The sequence below is a fragment of the Sciurus vulgaris genome (assembly GCF_902686455.1).
Source record: "Sciurus vulgaris genome assembly, chromosome: 14".
Lineage (NCBI taxonomy): Eukaryota > Metazoa > Chordata > Mammalia > Rodentia > Sciuridae > Sciurus > Sciurus vulgaris.
The window spans coordinates 91,043,608-91,062,873 of record NC_136475.1 but is presented as its reverse complement, the minus strand read 5'-3'; the positions used below and the strand labels follow the sequence as shown (position 1 = coordinate 91,062,873).

The 19,266-nt window shown below is 51.8% G+C and overlaps 1 protein-coding gene across 7 annotated transcripts in view; it reads left to right on the top strand.

Moving 5' to 3' along the window:
- The window catches only part of LPIN1 (lipin 1), a 110,158-nt gene extending 92,492 nt beyond the window's left edge, over positions 1-17,666 (top strand). For all 7 annotated transcript variants that reach the window (XM_079111541.1, XM_079111542.1, XM_079111543.1 and 4 more), the window contains 5 exons: positions 19-105; positions 7,475-7,627; positions 12,190-12,304; positions 13,074-13,177; positions 15,922-17,666. In XM_079111541.1, coding sequence (XP_078967667.1) covers positions 19-105; positions 7,475-7,627; positions 12,190-12,304; positions 13,074-13,177; positions 15,922-16,081 — 619 coding nt within the window. In that variant the 3' untranslated portion in view covers positions 16,082-17,666. The remainder of the gene's footprint in view (positions 1-18; positions 106-7,474; positions 7,628-12,189; positions 12,305-13,073; positions 13,178-15,921) is intronic.
- The last annotated feature ends 1,600 nt before the right edge of the window (positions 17,667-19,266 follow it).

The window sequence follows — 19,266 nt, the reverse complement described above, 5'->3', positions numbered from 1 at the left end:
ATTTCTGTTTTTATTTAGATCAGATACCCTTGGCCACATTCTGCCCACACTTGGGAAGGATTGGACCCACCAGGGCATTGCGAAGCTATACCATAAAGTGAGCCAGTAAGTGCAGAGTGCTCGTCTCCCATGTCCTGTGCACGCAGATGGGGGACCTAAACCGAGAAGGGCCAGCGGGGGTGGGGGGTGGGAGTGGGGAATTCTGAGTGCACGGGGAATCCCGACAACGCCAAACTTGACGTCAGGACTGAGAAGCAAGGAAAGAAGGACAGGTGAGTCAGAAATTGCTAGGAGAGAGAAGGTGGCAGTGTTAGCAGAGGGTCTGGGAATGGGTTCACACTAGGGCAGGTCAAAAATAACCAGATGAAAAAATGGTGCACTTATACGTGCCAAGTGATTACCTCTGGGCTAAAAAGTTGTAGACTCCAGGCAAAGTTTAGTTGTGCTGGTCCCAAAGCCAGCTGCCTGTGCGCTCCTTGTCCACCTGGTCTGCGGAGTGTGCAGTGAGTGGGATGGCCAGTGCTCACTGTAGGACCTGCACCTGGGGTGTCAAGTGGGGACTGGTTCTCAAACTACCATTGTATGGGGCACGTGTGCTGCTTCACTTGATCTTGATCTACACTTGATCTAAAAAGCAAGGGACATCATTTCTGTGTTAGTATAAGGGAAATTAACTTGAAAAGTTCAAATAATTTGTCCAAATCCCGTAGCTGCCAATGGGCAGGATTCATCCAAACCCTGATTACCTGGCTCCAATGCCACGGTTCCTACTCCGGGGGTCGGAGCCCTTCAGTGATCCTCCACCTGCCAGGCTGGCTTGCTGGGACCACACCTCTGATCCCTGTAGTTACACTTTCTCTAACTTTCTGTGGACTCAAGTTCCCAGCATGAGTGGGACTCTTCCTCCAGTGTCATCTGTGCTCCATCTGATGAGCGCTGGAGGTGTGTCTGAGTCAGAAGAGACCCATCTTCTGTCACATACTTAGTGAGTGTCCAGATGGGTGTCTCAGGCCTGGACTCCCAACCTGATATGCTCACCTCTGGTCCACATGGTGATGAGGAGTGGGGGCTGTGGAGCTGGCCAGAGTAGCTTCTGGAATTCTGTGCACAGATGAAGGAAATAGTCTTCCCTGCCTCATATTCTTCCATTTATGCAACATTTGTGGAGTGCCTGTTAGTGCCTGGTCAGTGGCAGGTGGCCAGGGTCGTCATGCACCAGACAGTCACGGACTCTGGACCTTGTGACCCTGCGGTAGAGAAGAGGACCTTGTGTCGTGGTGGATCGCAAGGCTCTGGTCTCCTCTTAGATGCCCAGCCCAGTGGCTTGACCCTTCCTACATTTCATCTTTTAAAAAAATCACAAGAGTAAAACATGCTTCTTTAAAAAGATTTTTAGAGGTCAAGGGTCCAGAAATTTAAAGTTCCAAGGTAAAGGTTATAGCTGCCTCCTCCCTACCCTACCCCTGAGTGAATCTGTTCCCAGAAGTACTGTGGACAACCAGTTCTGTCGTGCTGTTGTACTTAGAAAGAAAGGAAGAAAGGAAATCCATTCTCCTCCCTATGTCCTCACCTTGTTTAATTGTATGCCATGTCTTTGGTTTTGTTGCATGTGAGGTTTACCTTATTCTTTTTTGCTGCTTCACAAAATTCTGTTATGAACATACCATGCTTTATTTAACTTGTACCGTATTGATGAGCATGTGGTGTACTTTTTTTTTGTTTTTTACCATTTCCAACAGTGATGCTGTGGTATTCACGTATCCTGCTTATAACATGTGTGTAGAAATGAGTAAAGGAGACACCCTCAGTGAGGTCCTGCTGTAAGGCAGAGCTGGGTGAATGACGTGCACCTTTGCAGACCTGAAGCTGCTGCCAGGTTGCCTTCCACGAAGGCCCGCGCTCTTGTGGATGGTGTGTGCACCCCTCCGCACAGCCTCCCCACAGCTGGCCTTTCCCTCAGGCTTCAGCTGCCCCTCAGCTGCTGCGATGGGTGTGACACTTTGGTTCAAGGAAAGATGCCCTCATGGGTCAGGATACCGAGTATTCCATAGCCTGATTCATTTTGACTCTTAGAGCATGAATCTATTTCTGTTCTGATAGTGACATTAAAAAGAGCCCATATTTCTTTTCTTTCTACTTTTTTTTTTTTTCCCCCCTTTTTGGCCTTGACTTGTGCCTTTCTTGGGTTTTCCCGAAGTGACATCTTGAAACATGAAGTCTTGTGACTTATCAAAGATACTGGCTCGTTCTTTCTTTTGAGGGTTTAGGAGAGTGAAGTCTGTTGGTCGGGCTCTGAGGAAACTGCAGATTCTTCTTAGTCCTCATCTGGGTCGATAGGCTGGAGCGTCCTGTGCTGTGTGCTCGTTGAGTTTGGTGTGTGGCACCCGAGGACAGTTAGGCTGTGGGATTTGCGGTGATGCTCAGGGCTCCCAGGGCAGCACGCCGGCCTGCAGGGGCACCACACCAGCGCCTCCCGGGTGAAGTGCCAGTTCCTGGGTGGCTCAGCCTCCTGTTTCCCAGCAGGTCCCCAGCCTCACGCTCGCTCCTCCTCTGCTGCTCGTGGTCCTTGGTGCTCTGATCTCGCTGTGTCCCTGACTCTGCTCCTTTCTGTCTCTGACCTTTGCTTTTGCAGTGGCCTCTGCTTGGCATATCTTTACCTCTGATTTTTCCTCTCAGCCTATTTATCAGCCTTTACCGTCTGTCTCTAATGCCACAGGCCAGAGTCCGTGGCCCTGGGCAGCTGTTATCTCCCACCTTCCCTGGCTTCGCAGCTCTTCCCTGCTGTCCAGGGGCGTGGGCCTGGATGGCTGGCCAAGTCCCCATCATGGGGCACCGGGCCGGCCACAGTGTGAGGCTTCTGGAGCTGACCATCAGCCGCAGTGGGCTGCCATCCAGGCGGAACCACAGGCCAGGCCCACACAGGCCCTAGTCAGCCTGTGGAGCAGAGGCAGGACCGAGCACTGGCCAGGGCTCACGTCTCTCTTCTCATCTCTTCTCATTAGGCTAGGCCATTCTTTTGAGATTTTATTGTGTTACCCAGACAAAGACCTAGAGAAATGTTCAGCCTGCTGGAGTACCAGGAAAAGGGTGCCATTTAATGTAGGATTTTTGGACTCTCTACTCTTTCTTGACATTGCTGCCCTTGAATGTGAGTACCACTTAAATTTCATTCACTGCAGTAATTGCCTAATGAAGGAACAGTCTTATAGTGAGCCGCTTGCCTAGAAGTAACCGAAAATAAGGACGACTTATTTCTTTATTTTTAGCTGAGTTTAATTACTTGTTTAAATACGGGTAGCCCCTGAGGAATTATCTGTGAGACTGATTATCATCCTGCTCATAGGAGGGGTATAAAGCTTGCTTAGTTAGTATTGAAAAAGAACTAAAGAAAATATAAATGGAAGATAAATGAACCTTCAGGTTCAAATACTTTCAATAATTAGAAGGAACATGAAGAAGGACTATTTCCTAAAATATCTAGATCATTGAGCTAATGGGTTTTTGGGAGCCTAAATTTGAATAATGATTGCTCTAATTTTCTACCTTATTTGATATGTATTTTTATATTCGTGTAACCTGGAATCAGTGTCTCTCTGACTCAGCGAGAATGCATTCTTACTGTGTTTCCATGGGCAAATGGGTTTGTTTGTGGCTTATGGACATGCCATCTCAAGCCAGCGTACCGAAAGGGGGACAGTCGTTAGCAGACTCATTAGGGCCTTCTTCGTTCGTCTCCTGCCCACGGCAGTTACCTCTTTCACCTCAGCTCGTAGTTCATTGCAGTCATTACTCTCTGCCAGTAGGAGAGGGTGGTGGGCAGATGCAGGTCTGGCCGGGAGTCAGCAGGGCTGGATTCCCGCAGCGACAACCGTGACCTTACCCGAGGCCCTGAAACCCAGCACGCACCCTGCTCTGAGCTCGGGCTCCCTCCCCTCAAACAAGGAGGTCAGGCTAGGTGACCCCTGGGCAGTTGCCTTCCGCCATGTGCCCTGTTGCTGTTGTGCTGCTGACCCGCACACCAGCGTGGGCTGCAGTTGAGGGGCGCTTTTTCAAGCCAGCCTGGGCCCAAACTTGGGGGCTTTTAGCTGGATTGCGCCTGCCTGCGCTGGGGACCGCCCTGCGGGGCTCGGGATGGTATACCTGCTGTGAACTGGGGCTGCTGTGGGGCTGCAGGGCTGCGGAGCAGCCTCTCCTTCCAGGAGCCCATGATGGAGGAGGGGGCATCCAGAGCTCCTTGTCGGAGGCAGAGAGTGGTCAGTGCCCGGAGATGCTGTTTGTGAAGGACATGGTGAAGGGGAGACTGATTCCGATTGACTGGAGGTGCCACAGGAGGCTGCAGTGAGAGGGTGGCAGCAGGGTTTCGAAGGAGATGACAGGTCATCATAAGTGGACGTAGGACGAGAGTGGAGGTGGCAGATGAGCCAGTGCATAGTGGCCTGGTGCCTAGGGAGGGTAGGTGACAAGGGAAACAGGGAAGGAGTGGGCACCAGGACAAGACCAGTGGGTTTGATGTAGAGTCCTCCTTAAGGGGCAGGGGTTTGTCCCTCCTCAGCCTGCACATGAGGCCACAGGGTCCCTGAGGTCAGGGGTGCAGCAGAGTACCCCCCCCCCCACACTGCAGCACCGCAGGGGCCCCAGTTGACCCAGGGTTGGGGGCTCCAGTCTGGAGGTTGGTCCTAGAAGGCCCTCCTGGTGTGTAGACTTGAGACTGTGGAGCTCTCTGAGGGTCAGAAGATTGAGGTCGGGACCGAAGGAGAAACCCTTTTACCCACCTGGACTGGACCCGGGCCCTACTGTGCTTTGTCACCCACCCCTTTTCTTCAACTTTGGTTCCCTGCCAGTCTTTGCTCCTGCAGGGCAGGGCTGCCTGGAGGCTCAGCAAGCATGGTCGAGGGTGGCAAAGAGCCTCATGGCCGAGGGCTGTGTCCTGCCGTGGCTGCCCTTCTGAGTGTGGGTCTTATTCTGAAGGGCACCATCCAGACCTGGGGGCCAGAGCGTTTGATGGCGCGCTTGCCAGCAGCTCGGACGACTTCCCTTGGGGCTGGGAATGGCTCTGAAAGGGAAATCCTGGTTGCCACCGTCAGTCTTTCCCGTGAGGATGTCCTCCAGCTGGTTTTCCGTTCAGTTTGGTAATGGCCTTTGAAGCAGAGTGCCTGGGTGGTGGCGGCAGCTCTGCAGGCGGCTCTGACTCTGAGACGCGTTTGTTGAAAATCAAGTTTTGAATGAAATTAGCATCCTGCAGGGGCAGCTTTAGGACTTCGATATGAAGAGCTGTACACAGAACTGGTGATCATTTTAAAAGATTGCTTGTGTTAGAAACCAAAGTACAAAGATGCTCGATTCAAAAGCCCGCTTGGCTTTGAGGTGCTCTCTGTTCCACACACGCTCTCCTTTTGTCTTAAAATGTCCTGCGTCTTGTTTAAGAACATATTGTGGAGCACTTCTCGAGACCCTGGCCATCCTGGCAAGTTCCCGCACATCAGTGAGTTGGACAGGAGCGGGTGGCCTGTACCCACCTACTGGGCACCTGAGCTCCCCATTGGCTCTGCCGTCACAGCAGGGGCGAGAGGGTCCCTGTCTTCCTGGGGCTTGTGGATTAAGGAGAGAGGCAGTCAGAAGAGGGGCGATGACAAGGACATCAGGAGCAATGAGGCAGGACTGCGGTCTGGGGGCCAGTAGAGTGAGGGGTTCACCACAGGGTCGAGGGCCCGTGGCAGGTGGGACGGGCCTGTGTGAGGTGAGGGTGCACGCTGGTCCTGAAGCTGGGGACTGTTCCAGGCAGAAGGCCCGGCATGGACCCGTGCCAGCAGAGGTGAGTGTGGTGGGGCAGGTGGGGCTCTGTTGGCCCGTGGGTCGTGTAAGAGTTGGGGTTACATCTGAGAGGTGGCAAAGCCTGGGGGGTCATTAAAGCCCGCAGACTGAATTTCGCATTGTCACAGAGTCCCACGGGAAGCCTTAAGAGAAGCAAGACCAGGGCAGCTGTGGGGCCGAGAGGCCGTGGTGGTGGGGACAGGTGCAGTCCTGGGGTGGGGCTGGGCATGGCTTGGGGTGGGTGTTGGGTGGAGGGGTGGGGCGGGGTGAGGAGAGGGGGGTCGGGGGAGGCCTCTGAGGTGTGGGCCTCACCTGGTCGAAGAGGGGGCCTTGCCACGGCAGGGACGACCTGGAGGGTCACTGGGTGCGTGTGTGAGGAGAGCCACCTTTGAGATGCCACTGTGTGTCTGGTAAGTAACATGCTGCTTGCATTTTTTAAACTGCCCTGGAGCTTTAGAGGGGCTGAATTAGAGATGTGAATTTGAGAGATGGCGATGTATAGGTGATGTTTCAAAAATTCTTCATAAATATTTTATTTAATGCAATATATTCTAACTGATTATCATTTAGACATGGAATCAGTATGAAAATTATTAATAGGCTGCATCTTACTCTCCCTGCTTTTATAGTGAAACTTCAAAACCTGGTATATATTTTGTGCTTTTTAGCACATTTTATTATGGAGACTAAATTTTTAAGAGTTGAAAACAGTGGTGTCCAACTATAGCAGTCCAGCTGTGCTTCACAGAGAACTGTCTGGTGCTGCTTCAGACACAGCACCAGGGCTCTGGGGAGGGAGGAGACAGGAGTCCCGGGCCCTCAGGGCACTGTGCATCTCCAGGCTGGATAGAGGACATGGAAGCAGCCTGGGTGACCGAAGTCCTGGAAGCCAAGTGGCCATGGTGCTCGAGGACAAACTAAGCACCTGGCAGAGGCTCCTGGGAAGTCTCTTCCCATAAGAATTGAGAGTCATTGCTTGCATTTGGCAAGGTGGCCTCAAAGGTGACCTGGCAAAGCCAGTGGGGAGGGAAGGAGAGCCTGCTTTGGAAGCAGGTGGTGGAGAGGAAGTGAGTCAGGGTCTGGGTCCAGCTCTTGGAAAAAATTTGGCCCAAAGGGGAAGAGGAGAGGGGTCTTAGCTGGAGAGAGCCTGCGGGCCCAGGAGGACCTGGGCATGGTGGCTGGTGTGTCTGGGGGCATCACATGCTGGTGGGAGTGAGCCTGTAGACGGGGGCGTTTGACAGTGTGCGGGGAGCTCAGGGCTGGAGTAGGGCCGTGCGTGGGCAGGTGGCTGCCCTGGGCCTGGCGCAGTGGGTGGGCCCTCGCTGGAGCAGGACACGGTGCAGGAATGCTGGCCAGTTTGGTCCCTCTGAACTTCCGGCTCTGTAGCAGTAAAGCCAGGGGAAAATACCCACCTAAGCATGTTCTTCAAGTGGATTAAATCACATGGGGAATGTGATCGAGCTTGGTAAGTTACAGTGAAGGCATTTGGGTTCATTTCTCCATTGAAAATAAGGTTTCACAGAACGCGGACCGACCTGTCGAACGTGGACTTTCTCATGTGGGAACTTGCACTGAAGCCATTCTTCACAAAACAGAGTGTGTGGGAGTGCCAGAAAGTTCCCTCTGGAATTGCCATTGAGCGTGGGTGCTTCTTCTCTTTCAGAAACGGGTATAAGTTCCTCTACTGTTCTGCACGCGCCATCGGGATGGCCGACATGACGCGGGGCTACCTGCACTGGGTCAACGAGAGGGGCACGGTGCTGCCGCAGGGGCCGCTGCTGCTCAGCCCCAGCAGCCTCTTCTCCGCCTTGCACAGGTACCGCCACTCGGATCTTCGGGCCAGCCACTCCCTCTCTTCTGCCCTGGAAGTTTTGCAAGATAAATAGCCTCTCACTCGGTCCCTTCCAACCAATGCCCGTGCTCCACGGGGCACCTGGGAGATCATGGGCATGCCGTTCCTCGGGCTCACATGGCTCTAGGTGAAGTCCAGTCAGTAGCTTGCATGGGGTGGCTCTTTGTGACCTGCCCCCCGACCCCTGTGTCTTGTTTCTAAATCTCTCTGCTGTCCAGACGGTCCTGTCCACATGCTGCTGTTTGGGGTGGCTCTCCCTCTCCCTTCCTCCCTGAGTGGTCAGGCTGAGTCTTCGTGGCCATGGGGAATCAACTTGCATCTCCTCTCACTTGCTGGGGTGACGTGTCCCTCCTACCAGCTGCCCCATCCACCTGGCCTTGGACCCTCAGGACACTTGCTGATCCCTCTTGGACTTCTAGACGTACTACTTCTTATAGTTACCCTCTCAGAGACCACTAACCAATTTCAGGTTGCCCTCCTCTTCTCTTCCTGGCCATATTCAAGGCAGCCGGTCACCTCTGGCTGTGGAAGGGGTGGGGATACTGCACTCCATATAGTTGGGGTGCTCACTTGGCTTCCTTCCCCGACTCCCCTTGGAGCATCACCTGTTGTGTTCCATTTGGGTCAGGTCGTTGGTCTCTGCTGAAGGTAATTCAAGGTGTCATGTCCTTGGTCTTAAAGACCAGTGAAAGGCTTTGGCATGATTCTGCCCCAGTTAGAGGAGCAGGTTAACTGCTCAGGCTGCTAGTGTGAGCAGTTAATTTTTTCCGCACAGTAAAAGGTCTCAAATTGAAGCTCACTTATTCTTGCTTATTCTTGGGGAGAAAATTCAGGCAAAACCACGTGTTTCAAGTCCTATGAGTTATCACAACAGCGTAGCGCGCAATGAAATCCAGAGGCTTTACTGAAATTGTGTCACTGAGCTATATTGACAGCTTGCGACTGGCTGCTCATTAGCATATGCTGAGCACCAAGGCCGTGCTGGGGAGTGGGGAGAGTGGACATTATTACCCGACATCCTGCTGTTGACGTTAAACTGAGCTTTCTCATGACCTTATTTACATATCTTTGGGTGAGATGTATTGTTCGCCTGTGGGGAGTTAGTTATTCTAAAAACTCTCACATCTCATGGTTTGCATGGTGTTCTGGGAGGTGGAAGTGCCCGGGTGGCAGGTAGCCAACACCCAGTCCTGCACTGTAGCCAAAGCCGTTCCATGGTCAGCTGTCCTGCAGATTTCCTAGAACTGATGGGGGAGCCTGCCAGGAGCACAGATGACCGTCCTCAGCACGGTTCGGACTAGCTGGTTCCATCCTGATGGCACTGCTCGGCTTTAAACTGGATGAAGAAGAAGTGGAGGAGGGTGCGGGGTGGCGGGGAGACCTGCTGATGCAGTCTGTAGGAGTAGGCTCCCGCCAGGGCAGGGCAGAGGGGGCTGCCAGGGGAACAGAGCCACCAGGTGACCTGGTAGACTGCAGTGTGGCCAGAGGCACCCGCCTTCCAGAGGCCAACGAGCAGCTTGGCTCAGGTGCTCCCAGGGGGCCTTTCCAGCTCTGTTCTGTGATTCTAGGAAACACTGAAAAAGGATTTGGGGGCTGGGACTGTGGCTCAGTGACAGAGCACTTGCCTAGCCTGTGTGAGGCACTGGGTTCCATCCTCAGCACCACATAAGAATAAACAAAAGCTTCTGTCCTTACTATAACTACAAAGAGAAGTTGGGGGTGGGGGTCTGCCTTTTGGTTTATTCCACACTCCCATCCATTTGCTCCCATTAAGATAAAAACTGGAGTGGAGGCACATGGTTGTTCCCTGACCGAGCCTGTCCTGTGGGGGAGACAGCTGCGTAGCTCATTGTCATTAACTCCCATCAGCACATCCTGCAGCGCGGCTCCAGGCTCCCGGCCCCGAGGCGGGTGCGCACGTTAACCCTGGCTGGTTCCCGTGACTCTGGGTTATGGGGCAGAGTTGAACTTCTGGAGTTGGGCAGCAGTGGAGGCTGGCCCAACAGTGGAGGCTAGTCTCTGGGGAAGAGGTCGTTCTGAGTTGTGAGACTAGGACGTTGACACTGTGTTTCAGAATAAAGTCAGCTCTGCCGTGCAGTGAGTGACCCGTCCCTGTTTGCAGATTCAGACAATCAGAGATGGGATGCACCGTGGAGCTTGTGGGCTCCCCTGTGGTCACACAGGGCTCCCTGGTGTCCTGCACTGTCCAGCCGAGGGGGCCTGGGGCCACAGTGTCTCCCTGCTGAGCACCACTCCCCCCAAGCTGTTGCATGTGAGTGGGGAGGAGAATCACGTGGTTACTCACGTGTGTACCCACAGGGTCCTGAAGTGTGGACGGCCACTGGTGCATCTGCACGCCAGGGTCCTGGGCTATAGAGAGCAAGGCCCTCACTCAGTGCCCAGCAGGACCCATGGCCCGGGACCTGCGCAGAGCCAGGACCAGCCTGGGGGCTTCCCGTGCTTCGTCTGGGCCCCGTGGTCTTCATTGTCATCCCTGAGTTATATTTTTCAGGAGGTACACAGGAGATGCTGCAGTGTCTGCAGGACACAGCGGATGATCAGATGGTGAGCACAGGGCAGCTGTGTCCACTGAGTGGCAGCCGCTGGAGGCGTGCCGTCCTGCGGAGTCCGCGCCTCCCCCTCCGCAGCGCCTGCCCCCTGAGTTCTGGTGGCCGTTCCCCGTGGTCTTACTAACCTCCTCACGTGTTGGTGACCCTGAGCAGTGTATTTACCGTGCGTGTTTGTGGGTTTTATGTGAGTGGAATTCCGTTTTCTCTCGGAACACGTCTTTTCACATTTTTAGCTTGGTGAGGCTCCAGGATTGCGAGCGGAGCTGCGGTTTGCCCGTTTACTTCTGCACAGTCTCCGCTTGCGTGGCTCTCGTGGTTTGTCCACTGTGCTGTCGGTGGACACTGGAGTCGATTTCTAGCCGTTTGCTGTTGACAGCAGTGTTCTTGTGTGCATCCCTGGGGCACGTGTGCCGGATCTCAGGCAGACTTTCGCATTCATGCCGTGGGTATAAAACACCTCTCTCTTCTGGCTTACTGGCCCTTTGGGCCTGTCCTCCAAATGCCTGTCCAGGCCTTCCCACGCCTTCTTTGTGCTTCGGAAAAGCATGGTAAGTATCTGTATACACAGCATTTGCTGCGAGTGTGCCAATCTCCTTTTCAGTGTATTGCTCTTGATGAGCAGAAGTTTGTCCTTGCGTGGAGCTGTGTGTCGTTGGCTCTGGGGCTCAGGCCTGTGAGCACCGAGAGTCCTGCATTCTGTGGACAGGCGTGCTGTTCTCATTTAGGTCTGTGTCTGCTAGGAACTGGTTTATGTGGATAGCAGGATGTGGAGACCCCTTCTGTGGATCGTCATTTGTCCTGGCACCATGTACTAAAAGCAGATGCCCTTTCCTGCTGTTCTGGGGTGGTTTTCTGGCCATAAGCCAAGAGTCCATGAATGCATGGTTGTTTCTGGGCTCTGCTTTGTTCCCTTGGCACGGGGCTGGACATGTGGACCCGCTACTACAGTGTCTCGGCCCCCAGAGCTTTGTAGGCCTCTCACCCTCCCACCAGCAGGGGTGTCCCGGCTTTGCTCTGCTGTGTGGCTTTTAGAATATAAGAGCTGGCAAAAATCTTTCATAACTTTGATTGAAATTGCAATGGCTGTAGGTCAGTTTAGGGAGGATTAATATCTCAGTGCAATATTTAATCTTCCAATTCCAAGAATATAATCTATTTCTTCATTTACGTAGGCCTTCTCAGTGTATTTCAGTAGTGTGATAGCTTTAGCTAGAAAGGTCTGTCACATCTGTCAGGTTTCTAGACATTTGATGTTTTAAGATTCTATTTTAAATGCTGTTTACACAATTCCATTTCCTACCTGTTTCTGATACATGGAAATGCATTGATTTTTTTTTCTTTGTACGTTGACTTGGTAATTCTGATAATTCATCTGGATTTTATAAAAGTGTAGGTGGTGGCTTTTTGTGCATAAGAACACATCCTTTCTAACTCTTACGACCTTTATTTATTTTTTTATGTCACTGCTCTGGTGGGACTTGAGGATGCAGCCCTGAACTGCGGTGGCTTTCATTCTGATTTGATGTTGAATTGTATAATTGCCCTTTTTGTGTCAGACATTCTCAATCCGATAATGTGTGGTGTAAATATCATGTTGCTCTTGCATTCCTGGAATGAGCCCAGTGTGTGGATTTTGCTAGTTTTGTGCGTCTTTGCCCTTAGTACTGGACTAGGTTGGCCTTTCCAGTAGCTCAGAATTTTCCCCAGGTTCTGTGTTTGAGGCTGTACCCGCCTCATGAAGTGGATATGGAGTGCTCCCCTCAGTAGACCCTGAGTCCCTGCCCCTTGACTGTGCTGGAAGTCCTCCTTCCCCCGGGCGCCATCCCTGTGCGGGACTGGCAGGTGGCTCCTGGTGCTCTTCTGGGTTGGCTTCACTGACTTCGCAGCTTGGAAGTAGCTTAGGGCTAATGAAGTTATTCTCCTGCTGATCTATTATTTACTTGTTTGTTTTAACAGAGAAGTGATTGAAAAGAAGCCAGAAAAGTTTAAAGTCCAGTGCTTGACAGACATCAAAAACCTGTTTTTCCCAAATACGGAACCCTTTTATGCTGCTTTTGGAAACCGGCCGGCTGTGAGTATGGGTTGGGTTCCTAGAGCGCTGGATGTTGCTCCCTGGCAGTGGTCACCAGAGAGCCCTGGCCCGACCCTCAAGTAAAGCCAGCCCTCATCCTATGAGACATAGCCTGGCAAATGGCCGCATTTCGAGGCAAAAGATTTGAAATCATGTGACTTGTGGCCTCCAGCTTTCTGTGAAGGTTGGCTGGTGGGTTTGACCTTGAGATGTGGGACTATAAACTTGAAATTCCACATCACTTCTTCAGTTGGTAAAGCAAGGGCATTTCACAGCATTAGATCCTTTCTCACAGAAGGGTGGGGAAGTTCACATCTTGAGCCTTCAGGGTGTAGTGTTTAAGGGTGCGGTCCGGACGGACTTACAGGTAGAGGACATGCTTTGAGGTTGTGTGTGTGTGGCCCAAGTTCAGCGGAAGGTTCAGAATTCTGGGGAATACAGCAGATACAGTGCTAACTGCTAAACCAGAAATTTCACCTACTCTTAAACATCCTGACAGATTTTCCTGCGACAGGAAAGTGGGTCAGAGAGAAACCCCAGAGCGTCAGGATTGCGGGAGGCGTGGGAGGTCCCTTGCTCTCCAACTTGGTTCCTGAACACAAGAGGGAACCACGACTCAGGAGGAAAGCTGGCTGGTGCCCCACCCCTGCAGGTGTGGCTCTGGTCAGTGTGAAGTGGACACTCATGCGTTAAAACAGAGGGTGCTCTCTTTTAACCGTGAACTCACTGTTTTTCTGATTGACGTTCTGAATCACCTTCCCCCACGCAGGACGTGTATTCCTACAAGCAAGTGGGGGTGTCCTTGAACAGGATCTTCACCGTCAACCCCAAAGGAGAGCTGGTGCAGGAGCACGCCAAGACCAACATCTCCTCGTGAGTACCGGCCCGTGCCACCCGGTCGCTCCCATGTCCCGGATGCCGCTCTGCTGTTGACGGTGGACCCTCGAGGCCGCTGCTGCCTGTGTTTTGATCTTTAATTACTCTAAATCATGTGTTTTAATTCCTATATTTCTTGTCCAAAATTTGATTTTTAGACAGCTTGAATCAAATCAGATTCCCCTCTAGGATTAAACTTGAGCTAGATGTTGGATTCTGCTACCAAAAGGAACTGAATGAATTCAGAACTTCGTTGTTTAGATTTGCCAAGTTAGGTTTGGGAGCCTGGAATGTGGATTAGAAATGTAACCAGACAGAAATATGTGAAGCAGTATTTAAAGACCAGGAGCTGTGTGTCTTCTCAAATACCGAAGCTCCCTGGTCCCGTGCAATTGTTAAGAAATTATAGGGCTGGGGAGATAGCTCAGCTGGTAGAGTGCTTGGCTCCCAAGCACAAGGCCCTGAGCTCGATCCCCAGTACTGCAAAAAAAAAAAAAAAAAAAAGAAATTCTCTCGTATATTTTGGTCATAACTCAGATTCTTCAAGTCAGTGGACTAACCTTGATTTGCTTTCTCACTTTCTCTCTCTATTTTATTTTTTTTTGTAGTCCTGGGATAGAACTCAGGACCTTTAACATGCTAGGCAAGTGATCTACCACTGAGCCAGATCCCTAGTCCTTTTTATTTACTTTATTTGAGACAGGGTCTCACTAAATTGTCCAGACTTGCCTTGAACTTGCAATCCTCCTGTCTCAGCCTCCTGAGTAGCACAGTTGGGATCACAGGCCTGCACCGTTACGCCTTGATGCTTTGTCTGTTGTCGATTAGGATCTTGGTGTTCATTTCTCTGAACTCATAATATAATATGGAGATTTTGGAAATTTCCGATGAATTGTTGGTCCCCTTGTTCTGAACGGCTGCCCTGACAGTGCTTCATTCTTCTCCCTAATGCCCAGAGCAGCCTGTGCCCATGTGGAAGGGTCCATGGTCTAGAGATGATCTAGTGGATTTTGTTCAGGTTTACAGAGAACTTTCCTGCAATGGCGCCCTGCCCAGAGACGGGACAGTGCGGGTCTTACGTGAGAAGCCTGGGTAGGGATTCCGGTTCCTAAGACTGCATCGCTTGTCTGCTGAAACTTGGGTTAGACTGCTGTAACCCCTTGCTTGCTGGTGGCTGGGCCCCAGGTGAACCTTTGCCAACTCACATCTTGCCAGATAATGTTCTTCCCTGACACCTGCCTGGCAGTGGGACTGACTGCCCCTGCGCGGGAAACTCTCCAGCCGCGTTGCGTTGGCGCTGAGCTTCCTACAGCCGTTTCTAGGCCATGCAGGTGCCTGGGGCAGTCGTTTGAAATGTCCTCAGGGATGAGTTCTGCAGGGCAGGCAGCTCACTGCTCTCCTCTCTGTGTCTGAGTGTCGGCGGCTGCACTCTGCCTGCTGCAGGCAGCCCAGTCACGGAGACTGAAGGCACCCAGTGGCTCTGGCCTGCCACCAGAGCAGGCGGGCTGGGTTCTGGTGCCTGCTGCAGCAGGGAACTGCCCCAGCAGGGCTCCTCCTGTAGCCATAGGCCTTAGAGCTGGGAGGTCTTTAAAAAATTTGTTTTAATCCCCAGGAAAGGCATAATTCCTGGTTTTATATTAAGAGAACTTTTCCCATTTGTGCAAGCCCTGTTTCTCACGAGTCCTTTGGAGGCCCCTTATTAAACACACACCCTCGTCTTTATTTAATAAGTTATTTTATGCCTCAGAACATACTAATTCCTGGAGTTTGGATTTCAAAAGCCCTTTAGGTTTTCAAAAAGCAAAATGGAACTGGAAGGAGGCCCTGGGACTCAAGGAGGAGTCCAGGGATGTGAGGGAGAGGGCTGGGCATGTCTGAGCCTCGGGTGAGGTAACTGGAGGTCTGAAAAGCAGATTCAATATGGCAGCTTTCTTTTTGTAGTGCAGACCACAAAAGCTAATATGCAACGTCCTCTTGGGAATGCAGAGAAACTAGAGTGAGAGAATGTTGTAGGAAATGTTGAGAAACCTCATCTAGTCCAGCTCCACACACTGTGAAGATGCAAGGCCTGAGGCTCAGAGAGGGCAAGAGGCTAACCCAAGGTCCCTCAGCAAGTAAGGCAGGAGCAGCTCCCAAGCCCCTGACCCACGTGCCAGCCAGGGTTCTTTTTCCTGAGACATGGTAATGGTTTGTCGATTAAGTTTGTTGAGTGCCCACTGTACAGTGTTTTCTCCCTGCAGGTCTTGTTCCATTTAACTCTACTGGGAACGCTGTGGCAGTTCTCACTTACCCCACTCTCCAGGGGAGGAGATGGTGGCTTAGATTCAGCCCTTTCCCCAAGATCACAGAGCTGGAAAGTGGCAGGACCCATGGCCAGGCCCGGGACTCCCCACTGCAGGGCTGTCTTCATCCCACAATGAGGCAGTCTCTGTTCTGTCTTCCTGGAGGTGCTTTGCCTGGTTCTGCATCCCCTGTCCCAGGTGCCTCTGCTGCAGGCAGCTGGCCTCGGCCACGCTGATTTCCTCCTGTCCTTTGTGCGACGTCAGGCCCCCCCACCCCCGAAGAGCCCTTGGATCTCTTGTCCTCCCTCTTGACTCCAGGTAATTAGGGAGGAGCCTCCTAACATGACTCCCGTCTCCGTGGGCAGGTGGAGTTGCCGGTCCCGCCCACTCGAGGGTGCAGAGCTGTGTTCCCAGCCGGGTGTGGCTCGGTGGCAGAGGTGCTGTCCCTTCTCCTTGCAGGTATGTGAGGCTGTGCGAGGTGGTGGACCACGTCTTCCCGCTGCTGAAAAGAAGCCATTCTTCAGATTTCCCCTGCTCGGACACTTTCAGTAACTTCACCTTTTGGAGAGAGCCACCGCCACCTTTCGAGAACCAGGACGTTCATTCTGCCTCAGCGTGATGCACGCCACGCAGCCTCCGCGGTCGTGTGGGAGCCTGTCACCCATTAAAGGATGGGTTGTGGGGACCCTGGAGCCGGCACTGGGAGCCCCCGCGTGCTCATTTTCTTAGGACTGGGGAGCATTTCTCCCCTCCCCGCCCCCCAGGTGACGTTTCTAAGTACATTGTGGAGGGTGGACCTTCTCGCCAGGAGTCAGGGTCTTCCTGGGGTGCCAGGCATCCTGCTGTGGCCTGATGCCCACAGCAGCGCTATGCTCCCAGCCTGCTCCAGGGTCAGTGCTTGGTTAATGTGCGGTACGGGGCTGTGGTGCCCGAGCAGAGGGCACTGTCCCAGGGCTGTCCACTGACGAGCTTCAGCTGAGGGGTGCCAGCTGTGCATGGCTCGGGTCGTGAGGGGGCACACTTCCACGGCATGACGTTTGAGAGGGCGGCGAAGGGTCACGTGACCAGACCCAAGGGCTCCAGTGGAACCCGGCCCTCATGGGGTCTGAACCTTGGCCAGGCCTTTGTCCTGGCCCATGGATGTTCCCTGGCAGCATTTGCTGACTGACCTCATTTTTGGGTCATGAGTTCTTGATTCCTTTGGTCAGAGGCAGCCTGCACCTCCCCCATTCTTTCGGCTCCAGGCTGGGACATGTTTGCCTTAATGCGCCCGTGGGGGACGTTTTACTTAGGATGCGCTGCCCGGCTCTCAGTGATTTGTTTGCATTGCCTTCAAGGAAAATGCTAGTGACTTTTTTTACGGTGCATTTTGAATTGGTTCAACTTCCTGTCGGCACCCTTTACCCAGTGAGGTGGTGCAGGTAGCGGGCCCTGCAGGGCTTATCCTGAGGGGTGATGATGTCCAGTTTTAGTGGGAGCTCAGAAGAAACTGGTTGGTTTAAGAAAATAGTTTCAAGCGGTTAAATTATATTCTTCGTAGGTATTATTTATTACTTCACCCTGATTGGGTTTCTGTTATAAGCATCCTAGGCATATTCTTTCAATTACATCTGTTATTAATACATTAAAAAATGAGTGTGCTAGACATCCAAAGAGCCTTATTCTGTGTATCTCACCAACCAACCTTGTTTTGGAAATTATGAATAATTTATTTTTCTTAGCTTTTTCCACTCAAATGAATGGTAAGGTTAAAAGTGATAATTTGAGCGACATTCTTGAAGCCACAGAAGATGGTTCTTGCTTATTAACCTAGCTGATGGAAAGAACAATGTGAAAGATGAAAGAGTTATTTTGGTAAACTATTTTGCTTTACATTTTTGAAGTATTATTTTTTTAAGGAGTGTTTTACTGTGATGACTGAAATACTTTCCAATTAAATTTCATTGTTAGAATCGCAGGCTGCAAAGCATGGAGCAGTTGAAAGAAATGTTACTCTTTCTGTGAAAGAAAACCTGGGGTCCTCGCCTTTGTGGTGGTTGGTGGGCTGTCAGGGACGGTGGCCCACTGAGCGGTGTGCGGGGAGGCGCGGGGTCTGGCAGCTGGTCCGCTGTGGATCGCAGACTTGTGTGGCAGCATGGACATGCATGTGCAGATTCCCTTTTGGAGGTCTTAAAAATAATTAAAAATAGTCCTGCCTTAATGAACTCTGGGCTTGTTCTCTGCTGACCTTTAGAGGGCACATAATTCTTCTGCCCCCGGGTATGTGAATGAATTTCCCAGCACACCAGCCTGCAGAGACCCATTGCTTTCTGCCTTGTGCCCTGTGGAGCCTTGGTTGGAGGGGTGGATGCAGCCTTCACCCACCCTTCACCCACCTCTGTAGCTGCTCTCCAAGTGGCCTGAGAGCATGCGACTCGGGACACTGAATTCTGATGGACCTTGAATTTCCACCGAGTCCCATCCTGAACCTGAGCACACCCTCCACACAATCACTCTGAGGTCTCTGTCAAGTTCAGCCTGAGTCCTGGGTGGGCTGTGTATGAGCACCTGCCTTACAGCTTCTGCAGACAAGGTTTGTGTGTGGGCTGCAGCCAGTGAGCTGGTTTATCCGTGTGTACACTGTAACCTGCTGACCCCAGGGGCATGTGCTGGAAAGCTGTATTTGGACCACACGTTTCAAATGGGCCATGGAAATGAATCACTCCATTGTGAGAGGTCTCCAAGTGTCTGTCACACATGAAGAAGAAAAATGTACGTATCTAGAGCGCTAGAGAAAAATGGTTATGCCTTCACGAAGAATTCCCCTTTCATTCTGAGGTTCGGATCACCACTTTATTTTATTACAACATTTGATCTTGTTTGTATGTGCTGGTGCAATGGTGAAAATCACTGTCATACTTCATTATGTTGTGCTGGATGCAAAGCTAGAAAATATCGTGATAAATGAGATGGGTGAAAGACTTCTCTGAAAATCAGGCATGTGGATTTTAAATAGTTTTCGGTAAGTCATCGTTTGCTGTTTTTTTGATGTATTATCAAGCACAGTATTTTCTACTTCAAAATAATCCTGAAGGCTATGGCCTGCTCACCATTTAGAGTGATGTTTCAGAGTTCCTTCTTCAGAGGGACAGAGGGATAAAGAGAGAGAAGGGTGGGTTGCCTCTCAGGGCTCCTCCCTGTCTTGGTGGGGCAGTTGAGGAACCAGGAGCTTCAGTAAGATGTTGATCACCACGTGCTTCCCAGGGCCTGGCCCCAATCCGTGTTTAGCCCCCACCACTGCCCTCCTGTGCACGTTTGACTTCTCTGTGGTGTACTCCAAGTTCATTTTTTATTTGAGTGAATGAATCACAGTTCCTGACCTGTTTGATTATTTAGGCTAAGAATTGCCTAATCCTTAGTCAACCAGGCTGGAGACTCCTGGTGATCTACCTGTGTGGGCCTTAGCATTTCTGAAAGAAGTGGAAGACTCTTGGTGCCCAAATGTGAGACCAGAGCTGCACAAGAACCTAGGCCGAAGTTCTCACACTGCCCAGATCCACACGGTTCGATTTGCCCCCGGCATCTGTGGAACTAATGCCGTTTGTCTCAGGCGGCAAAGCCAACCTCCCATGGTGTCGAGCCTTATCACAGGTTGGTGCCACCTCCGATCCAGTCCGTAGCCTCTTGCACCAGTACCCCAGCAGTTAGCCTAAGCCATTCCTGTGGCACATCTGTGCCCTGTACTCCCGTGGCAATGCCCTCTGTCACCCTCCCAGGGGCATGGCAGGCTCTGCCGTGTCTGTGTGGTTCTGTGCCAGCTCACAC